Raw genomic sequence first — 16,639 nt, forward strand, 5'->3', positions numbered from 1 at the left:
AATGCATAACAATCCAACTCACTGAATCCCAAAGCATCAAGAAATACCAAGCAGGCACCATGGACATAGGCCACAGGGGGGTCCAGAAGTTTGCAATTGCTGTCAGTTTCCATGCCATCTGCTTCCACTGTCCTGGCACAGGTGTTGATGAAGTGAACCCATGAAAGGATGTCCCTGATGCTCACTGTGCTCCTAAAAGAAAAACCACAGCATGAAACTCTTGATGTGGCTGAGATATTACATGATTAATCAACTTTTTTTCTTTCCAAAGTTAACCAGATCAATTTGAACATCACCTGACTACAAAGTGTTCAGCTACGTCCATTAACTCAGATAGAAAGAAAGTGGGCTGAAACCATGAAACAATGAGTAATGCTTTGTCCGTAAAAAATATACCAAAGATTTTGAGTGTAGAAACAGTTAAGGAATCCATAAGCATAGAAACAGGTAAGATTATGACCAACGATCCTTAATGAGACCTACCGCTTTCCTGCCTCATTGTTGATGAACCATTCAACAAAGTCCATGATGGCTCTTCCTATTCCACTGGTGCCATCTTCCTGGTTGCACAGATGAATACCAGACTTTAGATTGTGTTCTATAATGCTGACAAGGTCCTGGCGCTCTGTAGTCTGTGGACACCAGATTTCTGTGAAACGGTTCCTCAAGGCTGGTGAAAGCTAGAAGTACAAAGGGGAGAATTCAAACTAAAACAAAATTTGGTGATAAGCAGCAAGTTAAAGCATAGATGATGAAGTGGAAAATTTCCTTCACTTAATCCTAAACCAACCAACAGATGAAGTAAAATAAATCTTACTTCTTTCTTCCCATAATCTCCTCCAGGGTTCATTGTGGCAAAAAGACGAAATTTCTCCTTTGCAACAATAACATCTGCTTCCTCTTTCATCCCAGGGCCAGTGCTTGTCCCTTTCTCTGCCAGTAAGAGGGTACGTTCTGGTTCCAACACACTGTTAAGTCTCTCTAACACAGAGTCGTCTGCCAGGGAGATTTCATCCGCAAGAAACATGGCTCCCTCTTTCATGGATGTAACCAAGGGGCCATCTACCCAATCAAATAATTTCTTTGAGTCGCTCGAGCCCTGAATAAATTTTGAAAAATATATGAACAAATAATGAACAACTCATTCATGGCAAAATTTTAACGCAAAACAGTACAGCCCTTGAATCCAAAGTTAGTCATGATTATTTCCACTTCAAGCATAAGATATAAAGGCCTGGATGAACAGCTGTCAACACTGAAAAAAATATATTTTAAAACATTTTTATTACCAGTAACTCGTACCATTAATCTTATTCTAAAATCTACTATTTTTTGTTGATTACAATATCTCTTTATTGCATCCTATATACCTCCTGTGAGTTAGCATGCCTGACTGGTCTCAATCCTCCCAGGAAGTCAGAACTCTCCGTGTGCATGTGACAGTTCACTGCAAACATCTTCTGCTTAGCCATCTCTGCATACAGCTGGCACATGCTGGTCTTCCCACAACTACAAATAAGACCGAAGTCTAAATTGTTCACCTCTAAATAAAATAGAAGTACTAAAATATAAATTTTAATTTTCACATATCCACACCATCTAACAGTATTTCAGAGCAACTATTCAGTCCTTGGAATATTCTCTTTCCCTATTTCACAATCTAATTTGACTGTCACTTTCAAACTAATCAAGTACCTCATTACCAGAAGATTCTTTGCATTCTTACCCAGTTTCTCCCACCAACAGAACAGGCTCCCCAAACTGTAGTGCAGTCCCTACCAGCACAGCCATCCTCCGCATACCGTAAGTCCAGACAATATGTCTGAACCCTTCAGGGGGTTGTTGAGTGAACTGGCACAGGAGTTCCCTGGTGGTTGGAGAGGTGGAATCATCCAATGTGAAAAGTTTATCTGGATCAACTATTCTTTTCAGATGTTTTTGTATGACCTCCTGTATGACATCAGCCTCTTCTGGCTTTCTCACTCGCCCTGCCAGTAGCAGGTATCCTATATGAAATGGAAGATTTTACATTAATTGTCTTTTTAATGTTGCCCATAACATTCCAAAAAATCAAGATATTATACTCTCCTCAAATATATATATAATAGGTGTATGTGACTAGGTGTATGTGATACTCACCATGGTCTGCTAAATGCTGATCCCAGTCATAATATTTCCCTGTATTTAATTTGTTAGTGTGGTGATATCTTTCTGCCCAGCGGAAGAGATCTCTGAGAGTGATGTAGCCTTGTTTCCCTGCAAACACCCCAGTGCTTCTTCTTCTGGTCTGGAAGTCAAGCAAAGACAGTTTTTGAATGATTATTTAACATTGTCCACATAAATATGTACTGACATACACAAATCTGCTTCTTTTTTATGACAGATCTAGGTATTTACAAGAAAACATAAGTCAAACTTGAAACAGATAATCTATTCTTGAAAAGGTTTTTTAAAATCTAAATGTGCTTTCAAAATTTGCTCAGAACATTACTATTAGGCATGTCAGCAAATGCAGCAAGTATTCTACCTGAAGATCCAGCATGGCTGCCACCAGTTTCTTACAGTAAGACAGAGGAATGAGGCATCGCTGGTGAAGGATGGTCTGCAACTCGCCACTGGGAATCTCATCAAAGTGAAGCTCCACAAACCTGTTCCTGAATGCTCTTGATAAGACCTGTAATATTAAAGTACTTTAATTGGATGATTTTTTTTTCTTGTAATACATAATACAGGATGTGTTGATATTCCACGGGAGGTATTTCAACTGATACTAGCATAAGCCCATTTCTACAGCCATAATTTACTGTTACACAATTTACTCCTCTACAGTGATATTATGTGTGTAAATGTGTTATTTTCAACATACCTTTCTTCCACCATACTGTCCAGGTGGATTCTGAGTAGCAAACAACATGAAGCGTGGGTGTGCCTTGATGGTTTCCTGGGTCTCTGGTATGAACAGTTCTCGATTGTCATCGAGCAGCTATAAGAATAATTATATTACTTATTAACATATTCAAGTCCAATGCATTTTTTTGCCTAAAAATCTATACAATTCCAATGCAGTTTTTTTATCAAAAATTCAAGATTACATAAAATGATATCTCATGCACAAACCCTGTTCAAAGCCTCCAATACATCACTGGGTGCTAAATTCAACTCATCCAAGATAATCCAATGTCCCTTCCTCATGGCGTCCACAAGCACACCTGAAATATAACACGGAAAATGTCCATCATTTTCTATACCTGCATAAATTCATAGTTCAATAATCAAGATTAACCATAATTTATTTCAAAATTACAGAGCCAATGAACTTCTTGTTCTTTCAATAAAACCCTTGATCAATATAATATCTTCCTTGAAAAATGCAAACAAGCTGGGTCTTTTAAATGTGTACCTTCTTTAAAGACAAGTTTCCCCATCTCATCTGCAGTGTAGCAGCCCACGTACTCCTGTATATCTGTGTGTTCGTGGTTGTTCACTCTCACACAGTGGTTCCCCGAGGACTGGGCCAGCCAGTTGATCAGGCTGGTCTTCCCAACAGATGTCTCTCCTTGGATCAACACTGGGTACCTCCTGGAGAAAACAAAAGGGAACAGAGAACTTCAGAAAGTTGTGAACTGAAAACTCATTCTCCACAGACCACCAATTGGCAAACGCTGCAAGCTAAACTTAATGAACAAACTTAAGGCCACATTTTTTTATTTTTATGGATGACATCCTGCGCGCGCACCGATTTTCGCCCGTTCTCCGAAAAAAAAAAAAAAAAAATCCCCCCCCCAGCCCCCAACGAAGTCGGTTGTCGCAAACGTCGTTATTGAATTTGCCAGGAAATGAGCTTTCTGCGCATGCGTATTATCGCCACGTGGAAATGTGGCCGCTTTGCCGTCAAATTCATCTCTAGGATTACTTTCAAATTACACGACAATTAAAGTCATAAAGAGAACGGGTGCCGTCGTTTTAGATTGGTATGCCATTGATATTGGGCATGGAGATATCACCTTTTTACAATTGTGCGAAAGGCTGGCGGCCGACAGCGATTATCGCCCGAAAAATTTCAGTGACATTCTGTACAAAGCAGCACATAGGCTACCAGGTTTTCTGTAGCGAAAAAAGGGTCGACAAGGGCGTCGAGGTATTTGGTGGGCTGAAGGTCGGACAGGCCACCTGACAGTTTGGCCGTGTGAGTCGAAGTAGACAAAATGGCATCGTCCGAAATTACCTTTAATAGATTTGGTAGTATTAAGCATATCTTTGCATCATTTTTTAAATATTTCTGTGAAGTGTTCAAAATGCATTAATATTCTGAGAATACAAATAAAGACACACTGTTGGTTTGATATTTGTTTTATTGATTGCTATACCAACAAAATGCATGAAATAATATCAATAGATTTTGCAACAAGAAGTATATCTATTCATGACTTTTTTTTTTTACATTTCTACGAAGTATTCACAATGCTTTAATATTTTGAGAGCATGGATAAAGACATATTGTTAGTTTGATATGTGTTTCTGTGGTAAAATTTGTGTTTCCAGCTGTGCACTGACAGCATTCCTTTACTTAAGCAGTATTTTTTTTTTTTTTTTTGGACTGTTTTTTTTTTTTTTGCCCTCTCGCACCGATTTTGGGGTACCCAGAGGATGTCATCCATAAAAATAAAAAAATGTGGCCTAATGAACAAAATGGTTACTGCTGTACAAATATCCTACGCTTATCTAGGATTTAGTCAAAAACTCACCCTCCAGACACAACTCTAGCCAAATCTTTCAAATTTGCCCTCACTCCTGGGGTAAGGATGTAGTTCTCAGGTGTGTGTGGCTCCTTTCCCCCTGTGGGGACCCAGAACCCTTCAAAGAGCAAGCTACCACCACCCTGGGGTTCAGGGAGTGGCTTCTTCAAAATGCTCTTCATGTTAGACTTCCCTAAGATATGCTGGCAGATGAGCTGTTCTACTACAGGGTGTGAGGATCTGTCAACTTGTGTCAGGAAACTCAAGCAAAATCCCTATAAAACAAATGCACAAGTTTTTTTTTTTTCATTTCTTTTTTTCAATTTTTACTTAACAACAGTGCTTAGTATTTAATACCACTTTTATGTTCTATACTGATACTATGATGTCATATTACTGAAGTGATGTGTACTGATTTCCATATTCTTCATTTTAATTGTAAGTAACCAAATGACAAACATGGCATGAAAGATTGTTCTCAAAAGGTAACAGAGACATCCTTTTAAAAATCTATTCTACCAATTTTTTGTGTACCTCATACAAAGATCTGGGAACAGTTCCACACGGGTTTGATGCCGAGTGCTTCAATGCCCTACATAGTGTCCGCAGACTGTAGTGTGGACGATGTCCAGTACCATCTGTCAGTTTCTTGGCTGCCTCATTCCTAATGGTCAAATAGAACTTCACTATACCCTCCACCTGGGCAGCAGTGAGGGATAATCCTTTCAGATACTCATTGACTAGGATTTTCAGGTCTGGGACACTTTCTAGCTCATCCACAAATATCTCAGTCAATCTGGAACAAGACAAAGAAGAGTTACCCATAAGTTCAATGATAAGTAAAGCAAAAAAACTTCTTGGTATCTTATCAACAAAAACAGAAATATAGCTTAATTTAATACACTAAAAGTTTTCTTTAAGCAAAGTTTCTGGAAAGAAAGTGCTCACCTATTTCTAATTCCTAGGGGTAAATCTTTCTTGCCTACATCAGTTGCAGGATTCATGCAAGCAAACAGGCGGAACTCAGGGTGGCGTACTATTGGTTTCGTGTCCCTGGAAATAAGTATACAAATACATAAATCAGTTCTTTAACGCAAAACTGACAGGCAACACTGTATGAACATCAGCCTATCTGATAGAAAAATCTCCCCTTTCCTGAAATTCTTTTTTTTTTTTCTTTTGATAATATAATACAAGATCCAGCATCCTTCTTACCCACAAAAAAGTGCATATCAGTGAAAGGAAGAAAAAATACCATCCCTGACCTACCCTCTTTCCATAAGGACCACAGAGCCAGCAGTGCTCTCCAGTAACCCACTCAAACACTCCAGTGTCTCCGTGGTAGCCAGGTTTATCTCGTCCAGCAACACCCAGTCTCCTGCCTTCAATGCTTTCACTAGTGTTCCCTGAACAAAGCAAATATAAAAGCACCTACAAACAGTCCTTAAATATATTCCTTTCTAATAAATATTGTACTGATTATAAGAGAATATTTAAAAGAGACAAAGTATCTTTACCTGCATATATATCAACCCCATTATTTAGCTCACAAATAAGTATTTAAATGACACCTGTTCTAACATGAAAGACTAGGGTTACCTCAAGAAATGTGAATGCTAGAGAATTTTCTGTCTGGCTAATTTGAATCTTCAGCTGCTGCAATCTTTTACCAATATCCACCCATTTAGCATGCATCTCAGCACCTGCAAAAGACATTCACTTAATATAGCCATCACTCAGCTATAAAGAGAGAGATAGGTAAAGTTCAAATAAGGTGAAAATATTTTATTACTCAATGACTTGACAGATATAAATTGTAGTGATTAAAAAGCAAACAAAGTATTACATGTTTAACTGACCTTCTTCATATTTCTTAACTCCTTGTTGCTGAGTGTGACTGATCAATTTTAAAAGATCAGACCACCTCTTTTTTGCAAAACATTCCTGTAAAAAGAAAAAACAAAACCAATTACACAGTTACCAATAAAAGTTATCATTTGAAAAGTTGGCTAAAACTTATACGTAATAATTATAAAAATAATATGCGCCCTCTAAATTATCAGAAAAATGTCTGAAAATATAACATTATTATTATATATACAATTTCATCACCTGTATGTGACCTAAAAACTTGATATTCTGTTTCCTTGAGAAACTTTGACAAAACACTGCTTCAAAATCTTCTCTGAATGGGGCAACCACAAGGCGTAAATCTACAGGCTTAAATCTGTAAGTAAATGTATAAACAATCTTTCTAGGGAAAGATAAATCACTAAAAAGTCCAAATTGAACTAAACCTTTTCCTTATCTCAGACAATCACCTTGGGCTTTAAATTCTGATATGTATAACATTATGTACTATAGTTACAACATGAGTCGCCTGCTGTATGTGACATACAAGAGGGTGATTATACTGAGGTGCAGCCAATATATAATTTGCTCTTGTATGTCCCATACAGTGGATGGGTATTTGTAACTGACTTATCCTACAGCTGGCACTTCCATCAATAGGATGAACACAACATATTTCAGTTCAACTTACCCTCCCAGCAGATCAGCACTGTCACTTTGTTGATTCATGTTGATCACATTTAAATGATGACCTGAAAAGGAAAGATTGGGTTGTCAGTAGTTGCCATCTATTGTAAAATGCAAAATTAAGTTTTTAAAAACTTTAATTTCTTGTTAAATGCACCTTGAAGTTACAACAGTTTTCACCTTTATTATTAACAATATCACAATTACATACCAGTGGCTCTACCTACCTGTTTGCTGGGCAAGATATTGCACAGCTGATGTCTTGCCAACTCCCGTTTCCCCTACCAGCAGTACAGGCTCCATGTTGGCCACACACACTGCTACCCTCTCCAACAGAATAGCAGCATCTCTGGTGAATGCAAAATTCACAGCTGATGGCCTGTAAGTAAATAACCAAATCCCGTTAAAACCATTCTCTGTCATCTTCACAGTATATATAAATGCTACGTGTTAGAATAATGGCTCAACGTACTAAAAGATCCCGTGCTTTAGATTAATAAGTGAAAAGACAAAGAGTAGATTACAGAAATCTGCAGACTTTACATAATGTTCTGCAACTCGGAATGCTTTTACCTGTTCAGAGCCAAAGTTTCAGCCACCTTTATTGGTATGTTAGCCCTTCCAGACTTGAGGGAGCACTGAGAGACCTCAACATCTGGTTTGTATTTGCAGCAGTAATATTCGGCCTGAAATACAAAATATAAAACTTCCAAATAAATTCCATGGTCAAACTTATCATGCATATCACCTTAGATCAGTAAGTGTCAAGGTATATTATAGTTGTTCATCCCTTTTTGCCCCTTCTATTAAGATCCTAGTAAGCTTGTATAAGAATGTTGATGATACACATCAAACTATTTTGTTACCACTGAAAAAAATTAAACTATTGCAATCCACTGAAATTTCATTCTCGTATGGTTTCCGGAAAACAATAATCATAGTTTTGACTCAATGGTTTTAGTGGCACTCATTACAGCATTTTAGAAAAAATCTCTTAGAAAATCATAATCTTTTGTCCATAAAAATTTTAGATACTGTATGCATATATTATCTTATTCAATGAAGAGCCAATAGCAACATCTACTTTGACACCAAATTTGTACCTAAAATTGTACCCTCCCTCACCTTAGCTTTGGTAACATTGAGTCTGGCACCTATGGCCTCTGCCAGCGGTAGTCTCTTGTCAGGTTTGGATAGGCAAGCACAGAAACAGTCCAATGCTTCCTGCAGGACCACATTAGCTGTCACACTCTGAGTTACATCAAAGTCCTTTGAAATTCTATGGCACCACTTAATAAGATCTCTATAATTAAATGAAAAGGGAATTACAATAAACTATATGTAATTTTCTTTAATTGCAACTCATTCACAAGTAGTGCAATAATGCCAACTACCACTTATATTAGGTTAAAATCTTTTTATGATACCAACCAAAAACTTTCCTGCACTTATTTATGCAGTTTTCATGGAACAACAAATTTTCACCGCTTTCCTAATAGAAATGTTTCTTTTCAAATTCACATTCACCTTGTTGAAATCAGCCTGCCATCATGTGACAGGAACTTTCCTATGGAGTCCAAACCATATTCTTCTGCAGTGGAATCAGACGATAGCTCATGCTTTCCAGCAGACAACATGAAGTAGATGTCCAGCAGACGGTCCACTACAGTGGACAGCTGTGGGTGAGTGGTCATTATCACCTAAGACGATTCCAAAACAAGGCCTGAGCACAGGAAACTCTATTTATTCATTTTCATCAGAGATGATCTTTATAACAATAATAATAGCATTCTTGCTCCTAAAAGCTGTGCAGATAAGAAATACTATTTCGGGGTTTTAATTACTTCTTTAGATTTCCATACACTGTTCATTTTAGACTTGTTTTCTGAAAAATATTGGATAACACACCTGCTGTAGTTCAGTTCTTGACAGGGGTTCTACATTTAGCTTTGCCCACATTCTCTCCAACATGGAAGAGTTTGAGCTTTGTTGTCTAAACAGTCCTGTAGCACTACTTAGTAGCCTGCAAAGTTGCAATAAAAAGTGTCGTATCATTAAAAATGTCATAAGGGTTTTACCCTCATAAACATATATATATTAAATAAAATACAGACAAGTATTGGGCCAGAGAGCTTTAATTTTACCAAGATATTTAAACATTTCTACAGTGATCAATTATCGAATTATGTCAAGAAATACACTACTCTCTATCGCTCCTCATGTATAAAGTACAGGACAAATGGAAGTACACAAACCGTTGAGTTGCAAAAAGCTGAAACCCAGGAGCAGCCTTGAGGACTCCACCATGACTGGGCAGCGCCAGGTTACCCGACTCAAGGATAGGCACCAAAACTGAGACCACATCCATAGGAGCATAATCTGAAACACCACATCAAATTTACTTCAATTATACATGGACCTGATTAATCCTCCCCTCCCATACCACATTCTGGAATCCAAATGGAAAACATTGATGTTATAAATAAATGACTAGACAGACAAATAAAAATGAACGTCATGCTGATTACAATATTTCAACCCTTTTTAAGTTATCCATCTCGTAAGTCTTTTTTATTTATTTTTTAATAGTCATCACTGATCTCTAAAAGTGGATTCAACATATCATAATCAAACCCCAAGAGAGACTTCCTTTCCAAATAAGATGGTCACTCTTGAGGACAACAGTACTAACAATTGCCCATTTTGACATGTCGGCTTCATTTACTGAAGGGCAGTAGTTGACTATCTTAGTGTAGCCTCAGATAAACCCAAAACCTTGACTTTTTGAAACAAGCCCGGGGGCTGTTACCTATGTCCTCTAGTAAAATCCAGTTTCCTTGTGTCATGGCTTGAGTGAGGGGACCTGGCTGCCACACAAACTCTCCAGGAATGTCTGTGCAACAATATGTTCCAAGCAAAGCCTGGAAACATTACACATAAATATTATATTAACAATTCACATCAGTATTGTACACATAGCATATATGACAATGGCAAGGTAAATAGTTGTAAATCATCATCACAGCATTAAAAAGTCATTTTTACAAAAATTTAACTTTTTGCTAGTAAGATGTATGATAATCTCAAACCTGTCATGCAAGAAATTAAAAAAATTCCCAAAAAACAATTAAGTTGCAAGTGCTGAGGCAACAGATTTTATAAAGTTTTCGGTTTCAATGCAAGTATGTCATAAATAAGAACACATTTTAACAAAATTTCCTGAAATTTTTACCTTACTGTCAGTCTGATCTCCCAACTGAATTTTGATGAGGTCTGGCGTTCCATTCCGCCCTGTCAGTCTAGCTAGGTGTTCAACCAATGCAGTTTTCCCACACCCTACAGGTCCTTGCAACAAAACAGGCTGGCCAGAGGCCACAGCAAGAGAGAGGCTACGGAGGTTTCTGCGAGTGGATGATACTGGCACCAGAGATTCTTCCACAGGCTGAATATCCCAATTGTAACATTTTCATTCTTCAGGAGTATCAATATATTTTGCATTTATGAATTTGAACAGTGCAAAAAGTTGTTAAATGGTTCCTGATCATTTTCAAAGTTAATAAATTTTTTTAAATTTTTAATTTTAACAGGTTTAACAAGAATTCATAAAAAGTGCTGAGTTATATTTCTATTTAAATGAAAAATCAGAGAAAGAAATCTTTAGGAGGGTTATTACTTTGGTAATGCCATCAAGTAACTTTGGCAAAAGTACTCCACACACTGATACCACAGCTGGACTAAGATCAGAATCCACCAAACTTCTCTTGGTATAGCTCAGCTTCTCTATTTCTTCTGATCTGGGCTGCTTTGGATTGACAAGCAATAATGCTCTCTCTTGCTGCAAAGATTCTACTTCCATTCCGTGTCTAAAAAAGGTGATAAATTTGAAATTTTCAATAGGCAAAAACTATGAAACTTCCAAATACATAATTATATAATCACATAATCATATTTCTATAAAGTAATTGTGGTGCTTTTCAATTTTATTGCTACCACTCAATAGGAATGTTCAAAATTTAAGATATTATTACCTTAAAAATAAAGTATCTGTAAAATTCACAATTTCCAAATATTAAAAAGATGAAGTTCTTTCTGTATATCAATTGAATTTAAAACACAAACATGGATGAAATCCACATTTATGTCAAAATTGTAAATTTAACTATCATAAATTAAATTCTGAAAACTTACTTGATAACTAGTTTTCTTTCAGTTTCTTCATCTATATATTTTCTCATGAAGATTTTTTTCTGTACATCTGACATTCCAGTTAATAAGGCAATGGCTTTGACAGCAAACCTGAAAATAGTGCACAATGACATGATATTCATATATATGAAACTCAAAACAGACACGAACTGGTTTTAAAAAATGTGTTTAGTATAATGATATGAAAACGAAAACTGGAATGGACTGATGTGCAGAATGAGCATGAATGGGATCAAATACAGAGCAGTACACAGATAATCACATGCAATAAAAAATTATTTTAAACAGTATCTCTCATACACAGTTAAACAATAGCAAATGACCCAGATAATTATACCCATTTGTTTTTATACACAATACACCAGCATGGTGACCTTACCATCTAGTTTCCAAATCTTCAGTTTTCAGAAACCTCAAGAATGGGCTCCAGTCATACACTTGTCTGAACTCTCTGCATGCACTCTTCAACAAACAGTAGACAGCTTGGCATACAGCCAACAAAGAAGCAGGCTTTTGTTTCTGTGGAATTTGAAAAAATATTAGTTAAATTCACTATTACAATTAACAATATCAACGTCATCTCTCAATTATATTTCATTTATTTCCAACCACAGATTCTGTTTGTGATTATCTAGACTGTGGATGGCTAAACAATCTAAAAAACAATATTAGCAAACATTTTATCATACTCTGAATACCTTCCTGGGTTTCTTCTTGACTGGTTGTTCCTCTTCAGGCACAATGAAAAATGTCGGCCTGGAACTCATATACTCCACAGAAAACCTGTACAAGATGACAAGAAAAATTCAAATGGAAAGCACAAATACTACTTGTTTTGAATTTCAATTTCATGTCAATTTTTGAAAATCTGACATAACTTCATACTAAGGGGAAATAAATGTATTTAGCTCTCTTTGGGAAAACTCATATTTGACTTTTTTTTGTTTTTTCTTTTTTTCAAAGAAGCATACAAGAAAATTTTCAAAGTGTTTAAAAATCAAATATTAAGTTTAATAGAATAACTTAAAAAATATAAATATTAAAAATACCTTAAAGCATCTGGGCAGATGTTTATTACTTTACTCAATGCTATGCACAGCTTTTGGTGCTTGACAAATGATAGATGTCCACCTTGTGTAACATCAGTTTTAGCTCTCTCAAGGACTTCTAACATCAGTCCTCTGAAGGCACGTGCAATGTCAGCTGTACAGTCAGGTAGAACAAATAGTTTGCTGATACATGTTAAAAAATTCTGCCTGTCAGCTGGAGTCCACATCTGCATTTAAAAATCAAATGAGTGTGTGAGTGCTAGTCGTGGGAATGGAAGTCCGGAGTTCCATATGATAAGTACGGGTTAGGGTTAGTTGGAGAATCGGGGTTAGTATATGGGATAAATATATATTTATCTGTACAAAGTAATGGGAAAGAGACAATGGTTCCTAGGGAACTAATATTTCTGTCGCAAAGGGTATATGTGGATTTAATCTGAGCAGAACAAAACTGACAGCTTAAACCAACAATTTTTTTTAAGCGTGACTGGCTGTAACCTCAACAGAACACACACACGGTACCCCCCCCCCCCCTCCCCCATCATCTCAATGTACCTGTTTTGGAAGAAAGCCTTGAAGTTCTGCTCCACACTTTCCATTCTCTTTACAAAGTGTCTCTAAAGATTCAGACACATTAGCACCAAGGTCTTCGACATCCATTTTAGCTCTATATGTTTACATTAATCATCTGTCCGTATTTCTTTACTTCCACTGCCTTGCTCCAGCATGTTGATTTCTTTCACGTGTAGTAAAGCATGTAGAAAACATGGAATGAAATGTTGTATATAGTGACAGGCTGGGCCTGTTTAAAAATTCCATTTGATTCATAAAGTATGTATCAACCTCAAATCCGCTACTTCAAAAATTATTGAAATTCAATTTTTTTGCTATTTTCTTGGTATCTTTATTTGATATCATAAAATAAGTTAATGCTATTTCCAGCAGAAGTGCACACTGTTCGTTAATTTTTCTACTTACAGTGCAGGGTTTACTTTTAGAATAAATGTTCAAAATCGGGATAAACCCATTGCCCCTTCATCAAAAATAGAAAAACAAATAAATCGGTGTAATCTTTATTTTCAAATACACCACAATATTCTTAATAAATTATGAAATTTATGACATATAATTTAACTGCAGATCTATAATAATGTGCGCAAAAGCTTACTGCGCGGCTTGACGTCACCAGGAAAACAAGGAAGAGTCATCTTCTTGTGATTATTGAGACGATTTCAAAATAGAATATCCAGCGCATATAGAAACTGTCATCAAATTCGGTTAGTAACATTTAGTCTCCAAGATGTTTAAAAGCGGGCCGAATTACAATAAGCTCAAGACGAATCTTCGTCTATGCATAAATCGTCTGAAATTGTTAGAAAAGAAGAAGGCCGAGTTAGCGATGAAGGCCAGAAAGGAAATTGCCGATTATATTAGTGCTGCGAAAGAAGATCGTGCTAGAATCAGAGTTGAGTGTATAGTTCGAGAAGATTATCTGGTGGAAGCTATGGAAATCCTAGAGATGTACTGTGATTTACTTTTGGCGAGATTTGGTTTGGTGCAAACATTAAAGTAAGTGCATGGTATAACTAGATCCATCAATATACTATTCACCACTTCTAATGATTAGGTCATATTTAGCCTCTAATACGTCTACTTACCTAGTTCTTCTAAAGTAAACTAGATAGCATCACTGACAGAACTTCTTTTTAATTTTTGCCTTCACTGATTAACAGCTCTGTGATCATTTGGGGTCTTTTGCAGTCTCCCAGGTCTTTTCATAGTTTTCTTAATTAAGTAATGTTTCTTATATCCAAATAACTTGCTTTGGCCATTCACTTACAAATTTAAATGTTTTTATAAAAAAAACTTCGAGCCCATTCAAATATTATGGATCTTAGCAGGGGTGAAATTTGTTGTAATCCCATCAGTTTACAATTGCCCTGAAATATATTGTTACACCATTATGTTTTATGTTGTCTTTTTAGGGAACTAGACCCAGGTTTAGAAGAGCCTATTGCCAGCATTATATGGGCCACCCCAAGACTCCAGGCAGACTGTGCTGAACTCAAAGCAGTCTCAGAACAGCTCACACACAAGTATGGCAAAGAATTTGCTGAGGCTTCGCGCACCAATTCCCTTAACCTTGTCAATGATAAACTCATTCACAAACTGAGTGTACATGCACCACCAAAGCTTCTCATTGAGAAGTACATGATTGAAATTGCTAGAACATATAATGTGCCGTTTGAACCTGATCCCACTGTGATGAGAGATGATGAAATTTATGCTGCAGAAAGTACACTGATCAATTTTGACAATAACAAGCCTGGTGGTGGGCCATCAGATGGAGGTTTCTCAGGGCCATCCTCTGGAGGAGGAAGTGGTGGTGGAGGGGGTGGGTTCCCAGTTATGCCTGAAGTCAAGTCAATGGATGCTGCTTATCCACCGGGGGTATGATATAAACATTGATTATCTTTAATCCATTTATTTTACAGCTTACAGTTACAGTTGTTTAATGTTATTTGATGATATTCTTTATTGAGTGGACTTCTTAAGCAAGTTTAAAGATAAAGATAATTTTGGCAGATGTTAATTTTCACTTCTTTGTCACTTGGCAAAAATTCCTGTTATTTACAAATACTGCATATTGATATTTTTTTTCACACATGACTAATAGAAATGGTTCTTATTAAATAAAAGGTGTGAAAGAATTCATCTGGACATTTAAATTTATTTATAATTCCTAGGGTCCAGTAGCTGGTGCCTATCCACCACCTTTGCCTGGAGTGCCAGCAGCCGGGAATCTTTATCCACCACAACAAGGAGGGCATGCACCACCTTTCACTTACCCAGACCCACACGAGGTCAAGCCACCGCTACCTTCATATAATTCTCTTTATGATGGTCAAAAGCCTGCTTCAGCTCCTCCTGGCAACCAGCCTGGTGGGCCCCCTATAGGAGGCATGCCTGACCTCCCAGACCTGCCTGCAGTCCCAGACAGCTTACCACCTGCAGGGGGAGCCTCTGTCAATGAAGATGTAGACTTTGATGATTTGACAAAAAGATTTGAAGAGTTGAAGAAAAGAAAGTGAATGTTGTAGGTGTTGTGATGTAAATATCAGCAAAGGTCATATTAAGAGTGTTTATTTAAAGTACCATAATAGCATCTATGTAAAATGTTGTTTACTGACATGTTACCAAGGAGAATTTAAACTGTAGTTAGTGAAAAAATATCTGTAAATTATTGACTAGCTTAGACAAATGGCAATTCTGAAGCATTGAACAGGGAGTTTATTGGAAAATTTTAAGGAGCTCCCACAGCCTTTTGTCTTAAAAGCTCTACTTTTCTGCCCTTTGTTGAAGAATTGCTATTAATTTTTGGACTGATATTATGTAAATATACTGTTGAAAATTATTCAGCTTTTGCTCTCTAGCACTGCTAACACATGTAACGACCATGTGTGCAAGCATCTGACATGCAGATAGCTTTACAGTGTAGAATTTTGATAGCAAAATAAAACTGGATTTGGAGCTAACATTGTAGATTTACAGCAAAACTTAATGTTTCATTGAAAGTGTGACAATTAGACCAATCTGGCAGTCTATACCTGTGCTGTAAAAGTGAAAGTGTTATTAATATATCGTAATTTGGTATGTCTTTGCTTAAGGAATATAATATTACTTATAACTGTAGTTGACATTGTGCACTAAAAACACACCTGCAATTAACCCTATTATGTTTTCTGTTGTGCAGTCAAGGCCTAATATTGCCAAGCAGATTTTGAGTTTGAACTTAGGTCTTCAAGAGGAAAGCATTCACAAAAGACTACATGTGAATATGCAAAAGTGCCATTGGCTTTATCAAAACAGCGTTTGTCTTGTGTTAAGTTACTTTAACTACATTCTTTTAATATTAGGCAAGATTTTTTAAAATAAGAAATCACTCTCTGTAAAAAAAGTGTCATAAATGACAATTGCAATAAATGAAAGACAAGGTTTTTTGTTTATATTCTTTACTTTCTATCAAAAATGTCTTATAGGAGTTAAATGCCATGAAAAATAAAATGGGAAAAATGTAAAAGATAAATAATCAGAGTAATAGTGTCTGTC

General features: G+C 36.6%; 2 protein-coding genes across 4 annotated transcripts in view; one reads left to right on the forward strand and one right to left on the reverse strand.

The window, feature by feature from the left end:
- LOC106168364 (midasin-like) overlaps nucleotides 1-13,279 on the reverse strand; it is a 62,722-nt gene extending 49,443 nt beyond the window's left edge. For 2 of the 3 annotated variants that reach the window (XM_087000607.1, XM_087000603.1), the window contains exons 1-32: nucleotides 13,085-13,279; nucleotides 12,530-12,756; nucleotides 12,179-12,263; nucleotides 11,860-11,999; nucleotides 11,463-11,570; nucleotides 10,948-11,137; nucleotides 10,507-10,716; nucleotides 10,084-10,195; nucleotides 9,530-9,653; nucleotides 9,183-9,297; nucleotides 8,802-8,974; nucleotides 8,400-8,577; nucleotides 7,848-7,960; nucleotides 7,502-7,653; nucleotides 7,279-7,339; nucleotides 6,849-6,963; nucleotides 6,596-6,680; nucleotides 6,336-6,439; nucleotides 6,006-6,142; nucleotides 5,685-5,789; nucleotides 5,271-5,532; nucleotides 4,746-5,011; nucleotides 3,401-3,579; nucleotides 3,118-3,209; nucleotides 2,867-2,983; nucleotides 2,528-2,674; nucleotides 2,140-2,287; nucleotides 1,727-2,006; nucleotides 1,371-1,509; nucleotides 818-1,099; nucleotides 484-680; nucleotides 23-192 (exon numbers count right to left, since the gene is read on the reverse strand). In XM_087000607.1, coding sequence (XP_086856733.1) covers nucleotides 23-192; nucleotides 484-680; nucleotides 818-1,099; nucleotides 1,371-1,509; nucleotides 1,727-2,006; nucleotides 2,140-2,287; nucleotides 2,528-2,674; nucleotides 2,867-2,983; nucleotides 3,118-3,209; nucleotides 3,401-3,579; nucleotides 4,746-5,011; nucleotides 5,271-5,532; nucleotides 5,685-5,789; nucleotides 6,006-6,142; nucleotides 6,336-6,439; nucleotides 6,596-6,680; nucleotides 6,849-6,963; nucleotides 7,279-7,339; nucleotides 7,502-7,653; nucleotides 7,848-7,960; nucleotides 8,400-8,577; nucleotides 8,802-8,974; nucleotides 9,183-9,297; nucleotides 9,530-9,653; nucleotides 10,084-10,195; nucleotides 10,507-10,716; nucleotides 10,948-11,137; nucleotides 11,463-11,570; nucleotides 11,860-11,999; nucleotides 12,179-12,263; nucleotides 12,530-12,756; nucleotides 13,085-13,189 — 4,918 coding nt within the window. In that variant the 5' untranslated portion in view covers nucleotides 13,190-13,279. Of the gene's footprint in view, nucleotides 1-22; nucleotides 193-483; nucleotides 681-817; nucleotides 1,100-1,370; nucleotides 1,510-1,726; nucleotides 2,007-2,139; nucleotides 2,288-2,527; nucleotides 2,675-2,866; nucleotides 2,984-3,117; nucleotides 3,210-3,400; nucleotides 3,580-4,745; nucleotides 5,012-5,270; nucleotides 5,533-5,684; nucleotides 5,790-6,005; nucleotides 6,143-6,335; nucleotides 6,440-6,595; nucleotides 6,681-6,848; nucleotides 6,964-7,278; nucleotides 7,340-7,501; nucleotides 7,654-7,847; nucleotides 7,961-8,399; nucleotides 8,578-8,801; nucleotides 8,975-9,182; nucleotides 9,298-9,529; nucleotides 9,654-10,083; nucleotides 10,196-10,506; nucleotides 10,717-10,947; nucleotides 11,138-11,462; nucleotides 11,571-11,859; nucleotides 12,000-12,178; nucleotides 12,264-12,529; nucleotides 12,757-13,084 lie in introns of those variants that run through there. The other variant, XM_087000614.1, reaches the window with a different exon arrangement.
- A 411-nt stretch (nucleotides 13,280-13,690) lies between these two features.
- On the forward strand, nucleotides 13,691-16,525 carry LOC106152094 (IST1 homolog). The gene is made up of 3 exons (XM_013525584.2): nucleotides 13,691-14,098; nucleotides 14,515-14,980; nucleotides 15,277-16,525. The coding sequence occupies exons 1-3, from the start codon at nucleotides 13,830-13,832 to the stop codon at nucleotides 15,619-15,621; spliced, it is 1,080 nt and encodes a 359-aa protein (XP_013381038.2). The 5' UTR covers nucleotides 13,691-13,829; the 3' UTR covers nucleotides 15,622-16,525.
- Nucleotides 16,526-16,639: the final 114 nt, after the last annotated feature.

Source organism: Lingula anatina, chromosome 1, assembly GCF_051362555.1.
Source record: "Lingula anatina isolate TDL-2025a chromosome 1, LinAna3.0, whole genome shotgun sequence".
In the NCBI taxonomy this organism is placed as follows: domain Eukaryota; kingdom Metazoa; phylum Brachiopoda; class Lingulata; order Lingulida; family Lingulidae; genus Lingula; species Lingula anatina.